General features: G+C 43.4%; 1 protein-coding gene across 3 annotated transcripts in view; it reads left to right on the top strand.

The window, feature by feature from the left end:
- Positions 1-19,189, top strand: part of FNDC3B (fibronectin type III domain containing 3B) — a 356,988-nt gene that overhangs the window by 95,356 nt on the left and 242,443 nt on the right. For all 3 annotated transcript variants that reach the window (XM_062211816.1, XM_062211803.1, XM_062211809.1), the window contains exon 3: positions 13,555-13,630. In XM_062211816.1, the coding sequence (XP_062067800.1) occupies positions 13,555-13,630 (76 nt within the window). The remainder of the gene's footprint in view (positions 1-13,554; positions 13,631-19,189) is intronic.

Below are 19,189 nucleotides of genomic sequence, written 5' to 3'. Positions count from 1 at the left end.
ACTCACTGTAGCACTCTTCCTCTTCCTTGGAGGACGGTTCTCTCTCTGAGGTAGCACCGTGGAGGACGGTGGAGGGTGATTCCAGAAAGCTTGTGAGGATTCTTCCCTCCCATGGGAGTCTCACCCTGGGAGCCAGGAGAAGGCTTTTTTATTTGGCTGCCTTTTCTTCCAAAACGCCACCCTTCCCTGCAGTCAAAAATTATGTCACCTGGAGACAGTTTTTGAGACTTAAAAACTCAAAACACTTGTATAACTTGAACCCATTTTTTTGGTTTGTTTTTCATTCTGAATTTATAATTATTTCTCCTAAGTAATGGCAGAATTGAAAAAAGAAAGTTTTTCCATCAAAAAGAAAGTGGCCGCTTTGCTATACCAGCATGTCTTAAAACCCTTACTTCCACTTTTCCCACTCTCCAAAGGGAATATGGAATTGAGGGTCATGCAGTATTTGTGTTCAACACCACCATATCACACTCATTTTCTAGTGAATTTCTCATTTTCTTTGTTTCAGATTGATGAAGGGCTCCTTGGCCTTCGACTCTTGTCAAGATGTTAATTACATGTTTCAAAATCATGTGTTCTGTTAAAAATCACTTACGCGTAGCCTTGGAAAGAGAACTGGAGGCAAGGAGTTGCTTCAGGGTGCAGAATATTGTTTTGGAGGCCCTGGGAAATAAATCTTAAGAGTTAGTTCATTTACCACCAAGACATATTTAGTCAGTGTATATAAACAAAAGAAGTCACAGTGTGCCTGGACATTATTTGTCCCAGATGGAGTTTAAACTTGGCTCATTATACTGAGCTGATGTCATGGTACATAAACTGGCCCCGAATTAGACGTGCATAGAATCTGCTATGTGCTTGTGTGTGCTGAGGAGGAGAGGCGGGGCTGACTGGAAAAATCTTTGTCACATTTTTCCTTTGCTCTCTACAGAGACTAGTGTCAGTCCTGAACTTGGACTCAGTGTCCAATGAGGGAAGAATTGGAATAATCCGTTCATTTGTGCATGTTAGTATGTGTACGTGCTCCAGGATGTAGCTCTTCCAAGACTGAGAGAGTCAGTGCGCCTGGCTTTCCAACATTTGCTTGACAAAGCTCTGGGAGGAAAATCTAGAAAGGAAAATCTGGATGTATTACATTTTTGAAGAGCATTTCTAATGTATTTGCTTTGAAATCTTAAGTCTGGACAGCTTCTTTAAGCTTTGTAATGGTCTGAAGTACCCAGCTGTGTGATTCTGTTTTCCTGGATTATGTGGTAGATAATCTCTCACTTTGGTTGCCTGAGTGTGTAAACAGGCAGCCCGGTGTTCCTTATAGAATCTGGCTGACTTTCATTCTTCCTGTGTGCTTCTGGGGGCAGCTTGTCCGAGGACTGAGCCGGCGTGGGTCGTCTCCTGGACTCCTGAGTGTTTAACAGGACATGTCCACATGCCGCGCTGTTACTGTCACTTCTCATTGCCGCCTCCCATTAGGATAATCTTAATGAGAAGCATTTCCAAGGAATTCAGACCATCTTGTAGAGGTAAAGGGTTTACAATCCAGCACTTCTGTGAGTGAATTCCAGAGCCCCCCTTGTTGCTGAGGCCCACAGAAGCTGAACGGGTGCCGCCTGTGCCTGAGCGGGGGGGGGGGGGGGGGGGGGGCTGTTCAGGAGAGCCGGGTGGAAGTGTACTTGGCTGCTTTCAGATTTTAGTGAGGACTTGAGACCTGGCAGACTCGGTCAAGTTTTGTCTTGAAACACTCTAATGTATGTCACTGAGAGACTTGCCGCTGGTAGGAATTTGAAGATAAAAAGTGTGATTATCAGGTGTTTATTGAGCTTCCCTCCTGTGTAAGGCCTTGTTCGAGGGCTACATGAGCAAACACAGGAGGTGGGTTTTCCCTCCTCTCTGCAGGTGAGGAAACATCCCTGGACACGTTTGGTTGACCTGCCTGGCAGAGCGGACTCCACTTTGATTTGTTTGACTTGCTCTTCTCATGGTGTGTCTTGGGTTAATACACACCTTTTTGTATCCTAGTTGTTTTTTTAAGTCATTTGCTAAAAAATGAACTGAAACTAAATACTCACTACTTACAGACCTATCATATACCTGAGAAGATAGCTCTGACTCGAAGCTCATTTGAGTTTTTCCAGAGTATAATATGGCTGGAAAAAGAAACTTAAATATATAATGTATGATATCATCTACTTATTTTTGAAATTTATTTTATTTTTTTTTTAAAAATTATTTATTTATTTGAAAGGCAGAGTTACACAGAGAGGAGGAGAGACAAAGATCTTCTGTCTGCTGGTTCACTCCCCAAATAGCTGCAGTGGCTGGAGCTGGACTCAACCAAAGCCAGGAACTTCTGAGTTTTCCACATAAGTGCAGGAACTAAGCATTTGAGCCATCTTCCACTGCTTTCCCAGGCCATAGCAGAGAGCTGGATCAGATGAGGAGCAACTTGGACTTGAACCAGCGCCCATATGGGATGCTGGCACTGCAGGCAAGGCTTAGCCTACTAAGTCACAGTGCTGGCCCCATATTTTTGAAATCTTATAAATCCTTAAGATTCATTTCTTTAGGCCGGCGCCGTGGCTTAACAGGCTAATCCTCTGCCTTGCAGCGCCGGCACACCGGGTTCTAGTCCCGGTCGGGGCGCCGGATTCTATCCCGGTTGCCCCTCTTCCAGGCCAGCTCTCTGCTATGGCCCGGGAAGGCAGTAGAGGATGGCTCAAGTCCTTGGGCCCTGCCCCCGCATGGGAGACCAGGAGAAGCACCTGGCTCCTGGCTTCGGATCAGCACGATGCGCTGGCCGCAGTGGCCATTGGAGGGTGAACCAACGGCAAAAAGGAAGACCTTTCTCTCTGTCTCTCTCTCTCTCACTATCCACTCTGCCTGTAAAAAAAAAAAAAAAAAAAAAATTCATTTCTTTAATTGAAAATACAGTTGTAGGTACACTTTTTTTTCTTATCTACTATCTAGTATATTTATATTTCAGGCCGTTTTTATATACAAGATATTATATATAAATTTATTTTATATAAATGATAAAAGATAAATTATAACATCAAGATTTAAGAAATGATGGGGCCAGTTCTGTGGCATAGCTGGTAAAGCCACCGCCTGCAGCACTGGCATCCCATATGGGCGCCGATTCGAGTCCCAGCTGCTCCACTTTTGATCCAGCTCTCTGCTATGGCCTGGGAATGCAGTGGAAGATGGCCCAGTTCCTTAGGCCCCTGCACCCGTTTTGGAGACCTGGAAGAGGCTTATGGCTCCTGGCTTCAGATCGGCACAGCTCCAGCCATTTTGGCCAATTGGGGAGTGAACCAGCAGATGGAAGATCTCTCTCTCTCTCTCTCTCTTTCTCTTTCTCTCTGCCTCTCCTTCTCTTTCTGTGTAACTCTCTCAAATAAATAAATCTTTTGAAAAAAGATAAGAAATGAATTAGCATTTTAAATTATTAGGATTGAAATGTTTTGGGATGTGACTATGTTTGGAACCTTGAAAATAAATAATGCAGTGGTTTTTAAATTTGTAGTTACATTTGCTTTTTCCAATAATTCCACTAGTACTGCTTTCCTTTTGGTCAGCAATGTGGTAGGTGTACAAATACAACCTACTGCAACTGTTTGGTGAGTTGACTAGAAGTGAAGGAAAGGAATGCTAGGTTGGCTGCTGAGTCCTTTTGGGGTTAGTGAAGAAACCAAAGAGAAAAAATGAAGGCAGGAAAAGCCTAGGAGGCAGTGCAAGAGAGAACACACATAAATGCTGTCAGTATTGAGAGTGCTTGGGATGCATAGTTGGGTAAGATAATCAGAGGGACAGGATAAAGGAACGTAGTAAGCAGATACGACGTGGGGAGCCTTACACATTCCTGTACATAACCTTAGCAACCACGGTTTACCTGAAGAGGTTGGGTGAAACTGTACAGCACCAAATCCTGAGATGGGGATATTTAAAAGTTAAGCCAGTGGTTACTTTTGAAAACTCTTTCTAGAGATGATCCTTGAATTAAGTCACAGATGTCAAAGATGTTTCATTAACATCTTCACTGGTCTTCACATGTCCAGTGTCTTGTCTCCCAGTATGAGTTTCTCATTGCTGTCAGCATTATCTACTGATGTCTCTTTGTTGCTGGAAAACTTTCCTGCTCACAGGATGAAGTCCAGGCTTTGGAACAGGACAAACAAAGCCCTTCAGAGGTGGCCCTGGCTTGCCTCTGTAGTCTCACCTTTGTCCCTGGGACACAAGTATACAGCCTTATAGCCAAATCAGAATTTGAGCTGTTGTTCAGTACATCATACAGTCAAGCTTCCAGGAGTTTGCCTGTATGCTTGTTCTTTAGTTATATAGTTGTAGTCTCCCTGTATTCCTTTAAATGTCACTCCCAACTGTAACTTTACCTGAATTCTAGATGGTTTCATAACTTCTCTTAACACTTACTAGAAGATAATCAAATTTTTAAATGTTTATTTTTATCTACTTGAAAGGCAGAGAGAGAGAACTCTTCCATGTGTTAGTTTACTCGCTAAGCTTCCGTAACAACTAGGGCTTGGCCAGGCTGAAGCCAGGATCCTAGAAATCCATCTGGGTTTCTCATTTGAGTGGTAGAGACCCAAACAGATGAGCCATCTTCTGATGCCTTCCAGGATGCATTAGCAGCGAGCTGGATCGGCAGCAGAGTAGCCAGGATTTGAACCAGCGCTCTGATATCATGTGCGAGCATCCCAAGCAGTGGTTTAAACCCACTGTGCCACATTGCCAGCCCTAATGGTGATGATGTTTATGTAGTGGGTCTTGAGGCCGTAGCCTTCTGTCTCTTCCACCCAATCCTTCAAATCCTTCTCAGACCCCTAGAATCATGTTTATTGGCACAATATATCAGGCAACAGTAGTGTTGATTTCAAGCAGTTACTGAAGTATGGCCATCAAGAAGATTTAACTCTAGAATACTTGGTGACAGAATTGGGAATTGATTTTCTGTCATTGACAAGGATTGAAGCATTCCTTTTTTTTTTAAAATTTTTTTGCCAGACAGAGAGAGAGTTGTAGACAGTGAGAGAGAGACAGAGAGAAAGGTCTTCCTTCCACTGGTTCGCCCCCCCAAATGGTTGCGACGGCCGACGCACTGCGCTGATCCAAAGCCAGGAGCCAGGTGCTTCCTCCTGGTCTCCCATACGAGTGCAGGGCCCAAGCACTTGGGCCATCCTCCACTGCCTTCCCAGGCCACAGCAGAGAGCTGGACTGGAAGAGGAGCAACCGGGACTAGTATCCGGCTCCCCAACTGGGACTAGAACCCGGGGTGCTCGCGCCACAGGCGGAGGATTAGCCAAGTGAGCCACGGCGCCGGCCGATTGAAGCATTCCTCAAGGGCAGCTCATTTTCTGTGTCTTAAGGTGAAGAACCGTGTTCAACAAATACATGACCAGCCTAGAGATGGGGCTGGCAAACAGCAGAATATTGGAAATATCGGTGTTAAGTTTGTTTTCTCACTGCCATTGAAACCCCACCACCAGAGTTGCTTGCTAGGGTTCCATGAACAGTTGTTTGAGATGTGTGACATTAATTCTCACATCAGCAGGGATCATGTTGCTTTCTTTTAGCAATCAGAACCAGACAGGAGGTAGTAGCTGGTTCATAGCGGAGTGAGACACACTAAATTCAGTTTGCAAAGCATATCCAAGCAAGGGCTAATGAGGACAGGAGTGGCCTGAGTTGCTGATTCCCCGTCAGCGTGCCGGTGTGTGATGGGGCTGAGGGGGGGTAAAGGTGTTCCTTCTCACTCAATTAATATTTTTAACAAAGGCTATCCCTGACATGGGGATGGCAGGGAGCAAATTTTGTTTTCAGTGAACGTGATTTTCAGTAAATGAAGATGAGTTATGTTTTTGGTTCTGTCTGAAAAGTGTGTTTTAATAAAATGAAAAAATGATGGAGCATGCTGGTGCTCTACACGCACAAGACTGATGGGGCAGTCCATCTCAATGAGGCTAAAACACCCCCTAAATCTTACATGGAGTTTTGATCTTTTATATTCTTGGTTTTTATCTTGAAAGTCTTATAGTTGAAACTGTAGCTTTGGGTGTTTATGGCTCTCTTAAAAGAGGCTTTAACCCACTTTGGACCATGTGTATTACACTGTACATTTTGTCATTTTTTTCCCATCCAAGTTGATGTTGTATTTACATTCTTAGCAAACAGCAACACTTTTTGTGAAACAATACAGTTAGAGGGAGTAGAAACGTAAAACTTCTTACAAAGTGACATTGTACTGTCTTTATTGCACGTACTACTCTCCATAAATGTTTTATTGTTGTTTAAAAGATTACCCCACCCCTATCTTCCATCACATTAAAAGTTTTTTTTTTTTTTTTGACAGGCAGAGTGGATAGTGAGAGAGAGACAGAGAGAAAGGTCTTCCTTTTTGCCGTTGGTTCACCCTCCAATGGCCGCTGCGGCTGGCGCATCGCCCTAATCCGAAGCCAGGAGCCAGGTGCTTCTCCTGGTCTCCCATGCGGGTGCAGGGCCCAAGGACTTGGGCCATCCTCCACTGCCTTCCCGGGCCATAGCAGAGAGCTGGCCTGGAAGAGGGGCAACCGGGATAGAATCCGGCGCCCTGACCGGGACTAGAACCTGGTGTGCCGGCGCCGCAAGGCGGAGGATTAGCCTGTTAATCCATGGCGCCGGCCTTAAAAGTTCTTTTGTTGCAGCGTGTGTCTACAGTTGTATCCTCAGTGCCTAGAGGAATACCCAACTCACCTGGGAACTCATTAATATTTGCTGAATTAAGACTGAGCTATGAGAGCTGGTGTTTAGTATGGCAGTTGCTACTATTGGAGTATTTGAGTTTGATTTCCTGTTCTAGTTGCTTACTCCAGCTTCCCACCAATGTAGACTTTAGGAGGCAATGGTAGTGGCTCAAGTGGTTGGATCACTACCACTTGTGTGGGAAACTTGGGTTGCGTACCTAGGGCTTGGCCCTGGCCTAACCTTGGATCTTATGGCCATCTGGGGAATGAACCATGGAATGGGAGTTGTTGGTCTGTCTGCTTGCTGCTCGAATGAAAAACAGTAGGCATAGCAGGTTAAGCTGCTTCCTAAGATGCCGACATTCCTTATGGGAGCTGGTTCGAGTCCCAGCTGCTCCACTTCCAATCCAGCTCCCTGCTGATGTGCCTGGGAGGGCAGTGGAGAATAGCACTCACACACATGGGGAGACCTGGAGGAGGCTCCTGGCTCCTGGCTCCTGGCTTTGGCTTGGCCCTGCCGCAGCCATTGCAGCCATTTGGGGAGTGAACCAGTGGTTGGAAGATCTCTCTGTGTCTCCCCTACCCCCCTTACTCTGACTTTCAAATAAATATTTTTTAAAAAAGATGATAGTAATTTAACAAGAGACTGAGACATAGTAGTAATTCCTCTGAGGGCATTTGTTTCGTGAAATGCAACTGTTGAATTCCTGTCGTAATTCTGTATGAATTTTTCTATATATTTTTTCTACATATTTTCTGCAGTTATAAAATTGTGTGATTTCAGTGCAGAAACATTTTCTCCCTCTGTTTATCTGCTTTCTGTTTCCTTGGTTACCTACCAGCCACTCAAGTATTTTTTGTTAGTGACTTTGGGGACACAGAGGAGCTTATCATGCAATTTTCCCGAGACTTGTCTTTTATTTTTCTTATGCTTACCATTAGGTCACAATAAGTAGCATCTAGTGATTGTGATAATGGAGAGATGGATTTGTTGGTTCAGCTTAGGATTCTAGGAGAATTAAAGGACTTGACAAGGAGAATAAATATTTGGGAGAATAAATCTTGTCCAGTGGAAAAGCAGTGATTGTTAATTAAAGGATCCCTTACAACCTAACTGTTGTTCCCTGATTGAAGGAAAGGGGGCTGTACTTCCGGGAGTTATAGCACAGGTTTCTTAGAAGAGAACTTAGTCTTTGTGGAGGCACCTTTGACCCAGATGATTGTATTCTTTTACAGTAATTTTTGAAGTAGCTCTGTAGAGAGCTGGCTTTGTGAAATCCACACATCTTAAAGGGGCAGGTGGTGTTGGGAAGTACAGGTGCATGCGTTTTGGCTCTGACAGTGCTAGCCCAGTCACTTTTTGGTTTTGTGACATTGTTTCTTGTCTCCTTTATGTCTCAATTTGCCCACCTGTAATATCTGATTAATAATATCTACCTGGTAGACAATCACTGTTCAGTGAGTAGTAGCTATTTTTATAATCATTGTAGGAAAACACCTAGAAGCAGAGTAGCCTGCCTTGTGCTGAAATAGTTTTACAGATGTGTCTGTGGACAGAGACCTTCGAATTCTATCCTTCGAGGAAATCAGAGGATTAAACATTTTGGAGCATTGGAACACACTTTCCCCTTGTTTTAAACACAAGAATCCTAAAGCCCTGGAAGACACAGAGGAAGATCTTTTATCTTACTACCTGTGTTGACCAAGCAAGAGCTGCATCTGCCAAGTATATTCTGTGTTCTTGGTGGTGGCCTGGTTTTGAATATTCTTCTTCTTCTTTTTTTGACAGGCAGAGTTAGACAGTGAGAGAGACACAGAGAGAAAGGTCTTCCTTCCGTTGGTTCACTCCCCAAATGGCCGTTATGGCCGGCGCTGTGCCTATCCAAAGCCAGGAGCCAGATGCTTCTTCCTCTTGGTCTCCCATGCGGGTGCAGGGCCCAAGCACCTGGGCCATCCTCCACTGCCTTCCCGGACCACAGCAGAGAGCTGGGCTGGAAGAGGAGCAACTGGGACAGAATCTGGTGCCCCAACCAGGACTAGAACCTGGTGTGCCAGCACCACAGGCAGAGGATTAGCCTAGTGAGCCGTGGAGCTGGCCTTGAATATTCTTTTTCTACCAGTTTTGAGTTCAGGTTTCTGACAGAAAAGATAAGCAGGATGAGGCAATCATTACTTCCCCATCACCTCCCAGTGGCTGTGCAGTTTTGATCCTGGGACATTTTTTTCCGTGTATTATGTGGTTGCTTGTAGCCTATGACTTCTCTTTTTTTCTGCTTGAGAGTAAAGAGAGGCGACTAAAAAAAATTCATGTGAATTTGTTTTCTTAATTTTGCCATAGACCAGCTGTGATCTCTGGCAGTTTTAAGGTACTCATGAATGGATATTTTGAACCTAGGGGCTTGGGAAGAGCTTGGAGTTTGGGAATCTAGGGTTTGTGTGTGAGTGGGTGGGTGGGAGGCATGGTTTATGTCTCAAGAAAGCTGTAGCCCCAGGAATAGGTACTGCTCCTCTTCTCACGTAGTCATAAGTTGCTGCTGCTGCTTTTTTTAAAAAGATGTATTTATTTATTTATTTGAAGGGCAGAGTTACAGAGAGGCAGAGGCAGAGAGAGAGAGAGCGGGAGAGAGAGAGGTCTTCTATCTGCTGGTTCACTCCCCAGTTGGCCGCAATAGCCAGAGCTGTGCTGATCTGAAGCCAGGAGCCAGGAGCTTTTTCCGGGTCTCCCACGTGAGTGCTGGAGCTCAAGACTTGAGCCATGTTCCACTGCTTTCTCAGGCCATAGCAGAGAGCTGCATTGGAAGTGGAGCAGCTGGAACCCCAAATGGTACCATATGGGATGCCGGAGCTGTGGGTGGTGGCCTTACCCTTTATGTCACAGTGCCGGCCCCTAGGTCGCTTCTTAAAAGCTGCGAGATCCTCCTTGGAAGAATCCTTACCTACCTGAAACTCTTCTGCAGCTTTTAGGTTATATCATTTCCTTCCCCTTGAAGGTACCTGTTGGACTACCACAAACGATGGTCCCAAGAAGCAACAGCCAGAGCAGCCTCCCAAAGTGTGGCAAGTGGAAGAAGCTCTCAGAGCACGGGGACCCTCTCCCCTGCCTGGTTTACCCCTGGACTGTCTGAGGATTGGCTCTAACTGAGCAGTGCTGCAGATGGGACGTTCACCTTCAGGCAGGCTGTGCTGTCTCCCAGCAGAAGCTTTCGTGAGGACTGACTGGCTGCAGTGACTGCTAGTCTACGTGGATGCTGAGTTTTTATTTGAGGCATAAATTAGGAACTTGTCTCCAGGTGCATCTTAGATACTTCTGATCTTTTGGTTCACCAGCCTCCCAAAGTTTACATTGCCACCTTTTACATTTTCCCTTTTCTCTCTCCTGAGTAAAACCGGAGTTGATTTGGATTTATTCCTGGAAAAGAAGATCTGTTCCATCTCGTTTCTCTCCTTGGGCAAAGCATTCCCAACACAGCATTGCTGTGTTCAGCTGTTCGTTCACTTGTATTTATTCCGACTTGTTTTATTGTTTCCTTAGACTTGGAAAGAGTGGTTCCTTGTTTTTCATGAAGCCTTGATACACACTGCCTTCTGTTTCTTTTGGGCTTCTTGGTTCAGGTAGCCCTAATGGATTTGAAACAGATCTGATGAAGCAATAGTAGCCTGAAGTATGCTCCTATGATTTGATTAGCATGGTTGTGTTTTAACATCTCTGGGGAACAAAAATCCATCAGCGGTTAAAATCTTTGTCTTTTTTTTTCTCTTCTGACGAGACGTAGGGTACAGCATGAATGGGCTTAATGCTGACTTTGGGAAAAGAAATACTTAGCGAGTGGACAAGAAATGATGAGATTTGGACAGTGACATGTTTTACCTTCTGTGTTTTAGAGAACTTGCAGCAGTTTTTTCCTGCTTTGTGGTTGGAGGGTAGGAGATAGGGAGAGGGAGAGGAAGAGAAGAGAGACCCTGTCTAATTTGAATGACACAAAAAGTTAAGTGGGTCAGTTGCGCCATCTGACAGGGTGTGACTGAGGTTCCTGAAGCTGCCCTGAAGCCAGGCCTGGTGCTGTGGCTCATGGGGTCTTGGCGGGCTCTGTCATGTCCATTGCCAGGACAGGCCATTGGGCTGGTGTGTCAGAACCCTTGTCTGTTTGAGAGTGAAAACAGCAAGGTTTTCCCCACTGCCCCACAGTATAATAAAGTGCTTTCTTTTGAAATATCTTAGTGCCAAGATGAATATGGTTTATTCAAGTAATGCCTTTGCTCTTACAAAGAAAAATTGGTATTAGGACACAGGAGATTTGCCTGGTTTCTTAGGTAACTTGGTAGATTATAATCTGGTTGCCACAGCAACTCAGTAGCAGTGAAAATTACCCGAAGAAAACATTTGAGGAGAGGTATTTTAGTAGGTTGCTTAAAAGCCCTTTACCTATCATCTTTCTCCCTGAAGAAGTGGGGAGTGGGGGCTGGGATCAGGAACTGAACTCAGTAAGCAGAGAGGGGGAAGGCGAAAGTGGACTCTGGGGCCTGGATGGCCCCGGGCCATGCTTTGAATATATCCTAGTGTTGTGACTACTAAGGACCTGTTACAGACACTTTCCCTGCAATATGGTGAGCAGATAATGTGACAATCTGCAGCATACCCCACTTCAGAAATCCTTTTTTTTTTTTTTTTTTTTTTTTTTGCCTGGGACTTTCCATAATTCTGGTGAATTCTATTTTTAGAACTGGTATTCAGGACATATTGTCTGACAGGAGTGTGATAGAAGAGAGAATATGAATTTGGGATTGTCTAAGAAAATCTGGGACATAGAGTCTTGGTGTCCACTGACTGATTTTTTTCCCCCTAATTAGTTAATTCCGCAGGCATATATTATAACCCTATCCCTGGAGACTTAAACTCAAAGTAGATGGTTTCTGTCTTTTACCAGTGATGCTTTAATTGATCTAAGGACTAAAAAGACATGGATAGTTTTCCTTATTGAAATGTTGTTTAATTCCATTGTAACTGAGTTGTGATCTGTATTTATGCAAAAATAAAGTTAACTCAAATGGTTTTCATGTTGAAGGAATGCCGTTAAAAGCTCAGTTGCAAGAAAGAGAGAGGCATGTTTTAATCACTGGAGAGATCTGAAGGGATTTCCTTTAGAGTCCTTACAATGGCACAGAGTGTTTATATTAGTGAGGATCTGAACACTGCGGGCTGAAAGATTATTGACACAGTTATTGTAGAGGGAAAATAAATTGCCTTGAAATAACTTATAATTCAAGATAATGAGGAGTACCCAGGATAAAGCTTCGGCGGCTTTTGCCTGATCGAGCCTGTTTTTTCCAGTTAATATGTCTCTTGACGAAAAAATTTTAATATCTCAGCAGTGCCTCCTGTGATGAATGATTAGAGGCAGCAAAATAAATGGATACTAACAGTCTAGTTTTTAGAGATAAGAAGACTCTGATCTCAATAAATAGTTTACAAAACAGATAAATTATGCTATATACAATAAATACAGTTGACTTTCAAATTCTGTTTCATGAGAGCTCAATTTTTAGTTGAAATAATTGTTTGCAGTGACTTTCCTTATGTTGTATGTCTTTGATCCCTTCAACGAAAGTAGTGATTGGGCACTTACTCAATGTTAGTTCAGCGTTAGGCTAGACAGCTGGATCTTGTAGTACCTAGATTAAAGCAGAAAAGATTGACACTGAAATAATTGCTTAGCTAATGAATTGCCAGTGTAAATTCTAGGAAGAAGTAGAGCGTTTTGTTATTTTATTTTTGAGACCGTGCAGTAGGGACCTGAGAGGCAAATGCTGCATTCTAAGCCAGAAAGATGATGAGGAGTAGCTGGTGAGGAAGGAGTAGGGTAGCTGGCGGGCAGGGAGGAGAGTACAGGAAGAGCACTGCAGACAAGGGGAACAGTGTGCATGGTGTTTTCATGGTCGAGAGGCGGAACACAGCCCGCTTCAAGAACTGGAAGGTGAATGTGATACTGACAACTTGTCCATTTCCAGTAGGATGTAGCAATTTTTTTTTAATAGTGGTAACTTTGCACTTGGCGATTTTTAACTACAGTTTTTAACTTTGCATCTTTAATTTAATTTGTAAGTAGATACAGATTAGTGACGTTTGCTTGTCTTGTTGTTATCCTTTACTTTGAATTCAAACTGAGACTGTTGAAAGAACATACTTTGCCTTTGCCCCCCATGGTCGTCCCTTGTAATAATAAATCCTTACGTTCTAAAATACTTTTAGTAATATATTTAAACATTTGAGTGTTTAGTGGTATTTACTTACACTATTACTTATTTTATACTGTTCATTGTTGTTTCAATTCCCTATGAATAGACACTTCTTTTTTCCCAAGATTTTTCTTATAAACCGCTTTCTGTTGTTATGTAGTAGGTTCCTATAGCTCAAGTCAGTACACTGGTATGCAACAGTGTTAGGTCAAAGTTCATTTCTGGGTACAGTTTTCCTTTATTAGCATAGACTGTGTTCTTTAGTGTTTGTTTCCTTTCTTTAGCTGTTTCTAAATTCATGAAAGGGAAAAAGGAATTGTGCTTTCCAATGAAAATGTTTGTTTTTGTAAATTGATTTTTTATGTAGCATCATAAACATCATAGGAGATTTTACTTGGCTAAATTCACAGGAATTTATCTACTCTCTGCCCCAAATTTGAACCAATAAGACTTTTACTTTTGAATTTTGTATTGATACAAGATCCTTTGCCACCTACTTCTTGTATAGTACATAAATTAATGAAACGAAGAAAAATCCCAAGTGTTTTAGTATTAACTTGAAATTAATGTGTTATTTTGGCAGGTTATTCTTGTTCAAGTTAATCCAGGTGAGACTTTTACAATCAGAGCAGAGGATGGAACACTTCAGTGCATTCAAGGTAAGGAAGTTTGTGATAAACATTCGAATCAAAGGATTTGTCCTTTATTATTTTAAGGGAGTAAGACTTTTCTCTGTGTGTCTGCCTATAATTTTCTGGAATTAAAATATATCTTGGATTTTTCATCAGATAGTTTTAAATATCTATTGTGATACTATTCAAATGATGCTTTTAATGGTAAAGTCTGTATGGATTCTATTAGGTGTTGCTGAGCAACACATCACAGTTTAGTGACTTAAGTTGAAGCCATTTATTACGTTAATGGTTTCTGTGGATCAGGGATTTGGACATGTGTCCTGTGGCTCCAGCGTCTTATAAAGCTAGCATCAAGATTTGGGGTAGGACTTCAGTCATTCTAAGGCATTTCTGGAGGTGGAGCTGGTTCCAGGATTTAGTTCTGAGAGCTACTTGGTAGGAAGTTTCCCTTTGGTTCCTTGCTCAGTGGGCCTTTACAATGGGGGTGGGTAGGAGCAGCTTCTATGGTGGCAGGAAGAGTGGCAAGAGAGTTAGCAGATCCAGTCCACACTCTAGGGAAAGTCAACAGGGGCCTGAATACCGGGAGGCAGATCGGGGGAACCATCTTAGAAAACTGCTCACCAGTCAGCCCTTGGCCCCAAAGATTCATGTCCCTCCCACATGTGAAATACCCCTTTTCAGTATCTCCAGAAGTCTTTGTATTACAGTGTTTTCTAGACTCTATAGAATCTTGTCATCCAAGTAAAATTCCAGCTGCTCCTTGGGTGCAGTTAAATACATCTCCTAGGACACAAATTTCATGTTTATGTCACATCAATTCTTGTTCTCTCTAGTTCACTTTGGAAAGGAATTACTTCCGTCTGCTGCTGCATATGGAGTTCTGTGTATGAAGAATAATCCAGATCTATTGTTAGCCTCTAAACACTGCTGTGTTGGAAAGCACTGTTTGTAGTAGCTCTTTTTGCCAATGATTGGGAATGTGGGGCAAATGGTAAACTGACGTTTAGTTAAGACCAGTATTAGGTCACTGATTGGACTGGGATTGCACAAGTGGTCTTATTTTTTAATATCTGGACTTGTTTATAAATACATAAACAAACGAGGAAGGACTATATTTTCTTTGATTTTTGAAAAAAATATATATTTATTTTGAAAGAATAACAGAGAAAGAGAGAGGGAGATCTTACATCTGCTGATTCATGCTCTAGATGGCCATAATGGCCAGCACTGGGCCAGGCTTAAGCCAGGAGCTTCATCTGGTGTCCCATGTGGGTGGTAAAGGCCCAAATACCTGGGCCATCTTCCACAGCTTTCCTAGGCCTTAGTCAGGCAGTGCATTGGAAGTGGAGCAGCCGGGCCTTGAACCAGCACCCGTATGGGATGCTGATGTCCCAGGCAGTGGTTTTACTACCCAGCCACAATGCTGGCCCCTGTTCTCTCATTTAAGCTCCCTGCAGTAAGCTGCATGGAAGCAGTCATTTTTCAGTTGCCTTGCATAATAGCAGAGCATGCCGCTTTGGAGTTTCACTGCTTGTTTTTGGTATCTAGAAACAAAAATTTAGAATGATTTTTTGGAGAAAGGAATAGTTTTAGAGAATCAAGCCTAGTGAGTTTCAGTTGCAGCCAGCCTGAGCTAATTTAATCATTTTATTGATGGCCATTTTTTGCTGATTGTGTTTTTCTGACCCTCTGCTAATGCAGAGCCTGGGAGGCAGCAGATGATGATGGATCGGATACTTGGATTTCTGCAACTCACGTGGGAGACCTGGGTTGAATTCTTTGCACTTGGCTTTAGTTTCCTGCCATGGCTGCTGTGGGTTCCTCTCTCTCTCTCAAATAAAAATAAAATTAAAACAGCAACAATAAAACGCTAATTTTTATTAGTGAACAGTATGATGAAACTTTAGCTCAAGGGAGAGAGGAAGTAAGTACTTTAAGGTAACATGAGATCTAGAATATTCCACCTACTTGAAATACTATAATAAATGGATATTGTCAATATAAATATTTGAACTATAGAGTCCTCTTGGTAGCTTTAAAAAATGGTCACTCTAGGAAACCTAGATGAAAAGTGAACAATATAGAAGAAAGCTGAGATTTTCAGTTTAGTAAGAAAACCATTGAGTCTTTGGTGATGGTAACATTGGAGCCCATGCACTGGCCAGTAGGCTGTGTCCCTTATGACTCGATTGTATAATAGGATCTGTAAAAGCAGATCACTGAATGAACCGTTTATATAAAATCCACCCTTTCATGCTACCCCAGTTTACTTTTCGGTGTCACAAGGAGCATGCGTGCGCGCGCGTGTGCGCACGCTTGTGTGTGTGTATTTCTGTGCATGTATATACTCATTATACTAACCTTGCTTCCACCACTTCTTTTTTCCTTTGAGTCCACATCAGTAACTGGTATCTTCAGGAACTGTTGCAGGCACACTGATCCATTCCCAGTGGGAGCTTCTATGCTTACTCCCAACAGTGCTCAGAGATGAGTGACACTAACTGCCATTCAGTGATTTCAGCAATGGGTTTGATTAAACAGTATTGGAAAGTTGTTTATCTTTGCCTCCCTTAACCTTCCTTGTCTTTGTTCTCTTCTGAAGACCCAGACAGAGCAGTTGTCATTGTTGAGGACATTGGTAGTACTTGGCCTGATGAACTGAAATGGCACAGGACAGAGTGACAGGGGCCAGGACTTGGACTCAAGTGCCCTGCTAGGACTTGGGGGGCAGGGTTCTTTCTGTTTTTTAAATATTTATTTTATTTATCTGAAAAGTAGTGTTAGAGAGAGACAGAGATCCTTCATTTGTTGGTTCACTCCCCAAATGGCCACAATGGCTGGGGCTGGGCCAGGCTGAAGCCAGGAGTCGGAAGCTTCTTCTAGGTCTCCCAGTTCGGTGCAGGGGCCCAAGGACCTAGGCCATCTTCCGCTGCTTTCCCAGGCACATCAGCAGGGAGCTGGATTGGAAGTTGAGCAGCCGTGACCCTTTCCAGCACCCATATGGGATGCTGGTGCTGCAGGCGTTGGCTTAACCTGCTACACCACAGCGCTGGCCTCCTAATAGCCTGAGTTCTTTATTGCCTGGATCTGTGGCCTTACCCCAGGGAGGACACCATTGTCTTCAGGCTTATGACAAGAACAAAGTGTTTTCCTGGAGTAGACATTTTGGGCAGATCAGTCTGCAGAGTGAAAGTGAATGGTGAAGACAGGATCCTGGGAAAAAGATGGACACATTGTTAACAAAAGTAGAATACTTGAGTTAGGGTTGCACAAGCAGACCATGTGATGCAAGGAGGAATGGTATGTTAATATTGAAGAATATGGTTACCCTGGGAGAAAAGGTTTTATTTTCATAGGAATGTCCTTGGTGATAATGAAGGAGGAAAAATGCAGGAAGCACACAATATGCTGTGAAAGCAGATTCATTTCTAATAGAATATTTCTCAATATTTTCCATGAAGCGTGAATCATAAATCTTGAGGGGGTCACAGAAGGCCATAGTTTATTTTCTCTTGGAGACAGCAGTATACCTGTGGCATCCTAGACAAAAGATTTTTCTTTCCTAGGCCAGATGACGTTGTATAAAGAACTAATTGTTAAGAGAAAAAAAAAGGTCTGAGCAATCAATATGAATTCTTGCCTTTGCTTAAATTCAGGAATTAATAGAGGGCAGCTGCAGGTCTTTCTCATTATTTTCATATCCTTGCCTGGGCTGAGGTGCTGGCAATGCAGCCTTCCTTCCTGTCCACACATGTCATCTTTTTGTCTGGGCCATTTTGTGTTCCCTGTAAAGTCCTCCAGCCAAAACAAATACTGTGCTTCCTGCAGGGCGCTAGGTCTGTCTTGTGAAAGAGCACTCCGGGCCACTGCCATGCATCCCAATCTCTTTGTGAATTCTGGAGGAGCAGGCAGAGGTTAGCGCTGCACAGCCTGGTTGAACGTGTAAAGCTTTCCATAGCCCTTGACCGAGACTCGGAGTTGGGCAGTGACAGGAAGTGTGTCTCCTCCAGCCCATTCTCCAGCCACGCAGCCTCGTGATGACTGACTGGAGTCTTGACTGGCTCTGCTGTTAACATCACGGGTGGTGATTTCCTTTCCCTTCCCTTCCCCTCCCCCTTCCCCATCATTTCAGGACTTACTTATTTGAAAGTCAGCATGAGAGAGAGAGAGAGAGAGAGAGAGAGAGAGAAAGAGGGAGGGAGGGAAGGGAAAGAGAGAGAGAGAGAGAGAGATCTTCTGTCTGCTAGTTCATTCCCCAGATGGCTGCAGTGGCCCAGATGCAATCAGGAGCCAGGAACTTCTTTCAGGTCTCCACATGGGTGCTGGAGCCCAAGAGCTTGGACCATCTTCCAGTGCTTTCCCAGGGCATTAGCAGGGAGCTGGACTGGAAGTGGAGCAGCCAGGACATGAACTGCCGCCAGTATGGAATGCCAGTATCGCAGTGCTGCTGTGCTGCAGCACTGGCCTTCTGGTGATTTTTCTTCCACATTTTACTGTTTTGGTGGGAGTTTAAAGTCTCTATAAGAGTGTTCAAATTTCAGATTTTGCAGATAATTGAAGTTAACTAATTATATACATGTTGAAGTTCTAAAGTCTTTTTCATCTTGACCCTCTCTCTAAATATATATACACACACATATGTATATATTTAAGATTTATTTATTCATTTGAAAGGCTGAATTTACAGAGAGAGAGAGAGAGAGAGAGAGAGAGAAGCACGAGAGAGTGCTTCTATCTAATGGTTCACTCCCCAAATGGCTGCGATGGCTGGAGCTGGGCAGATCCAAAGCCAGCAGCCAGGAGCTTCTTCCAGGTCTTCTATGTGGGTACAGGGGCCCAAGGACCTAGGCCACTTTCTGTTGTTTTCCCAGAAGTATTAGCAGGGAGCTGGGTTGGAAGTGAAGCAGCTGGGATTCAACCCAGCACCCAGATGGGATTCCAGCATCACTCAGCAGCTCTACCCACTGTGCCACAATGCTGGCCCCATGACCCTAAAGTAATACTACACATTTTATTTGTTTCAGGACTGTCATATACAGATTTGGGCCTGAAGAAAATAGGTGAATATCATGAGGATGTAAAAAAAAAAAAAAAAAAAAAAAAAAAAAAAAAAAAAAAGATTAAAATGCTTAGGAAGCATGATTATTTTAATAAATAATAATATTTAAAATTATTGCTCTTAGTTCTTGTCCAACATAATCCAGATATATTTTACACTGATGATTTACTCTGCTAACTGTGGATTGAGACCTCAAAATAACTAAATGACAACAGAATGTGAGGTAGGAGGAAAACGTGAAGGTTAGGGTTCTGCTCCAAAATGGCCGTAGCTTGAGGCCGTTAGAATGTGGAACTTTGTCCTCTCACCCATTCTCTGTAAGCCTTCTGTAGCTCTGTGTCCAATTCTCCTCTGCTCCAGTGAGTGTGGGAACTGTATCCTTGATGAACTCAGTGGCTCTATGAATGACACCATTGAGAGCGGAGCGGTTCCACGTTCCTGAATTTCCTCATTTGTCTTCCCTCCCCCGCCCCTCTGTGTGTGATTCAGCATCCAGAATGTCACAGGGACCTTAATGCACTTCA

Source organism: Lepus europaeus, chromosome 2, assembly GCF_033115175.1.
Source record: "Lepus europaeus isolate LE1 chromosome 2, mLepTim1.pri, whole genome shotgun sequence".
In the NCBI taxonomy this organism is placed as follows: Eukaryota; Metazoa; Chordata; class Mammalia; order Lagomorpha; family Leporidae; genus Lepus; species Lepus europaeus.
Note: the sequence above shows the minus strand (reverse complement) of the source record. Positions and strands in the feature narration are given on the sequence as shown.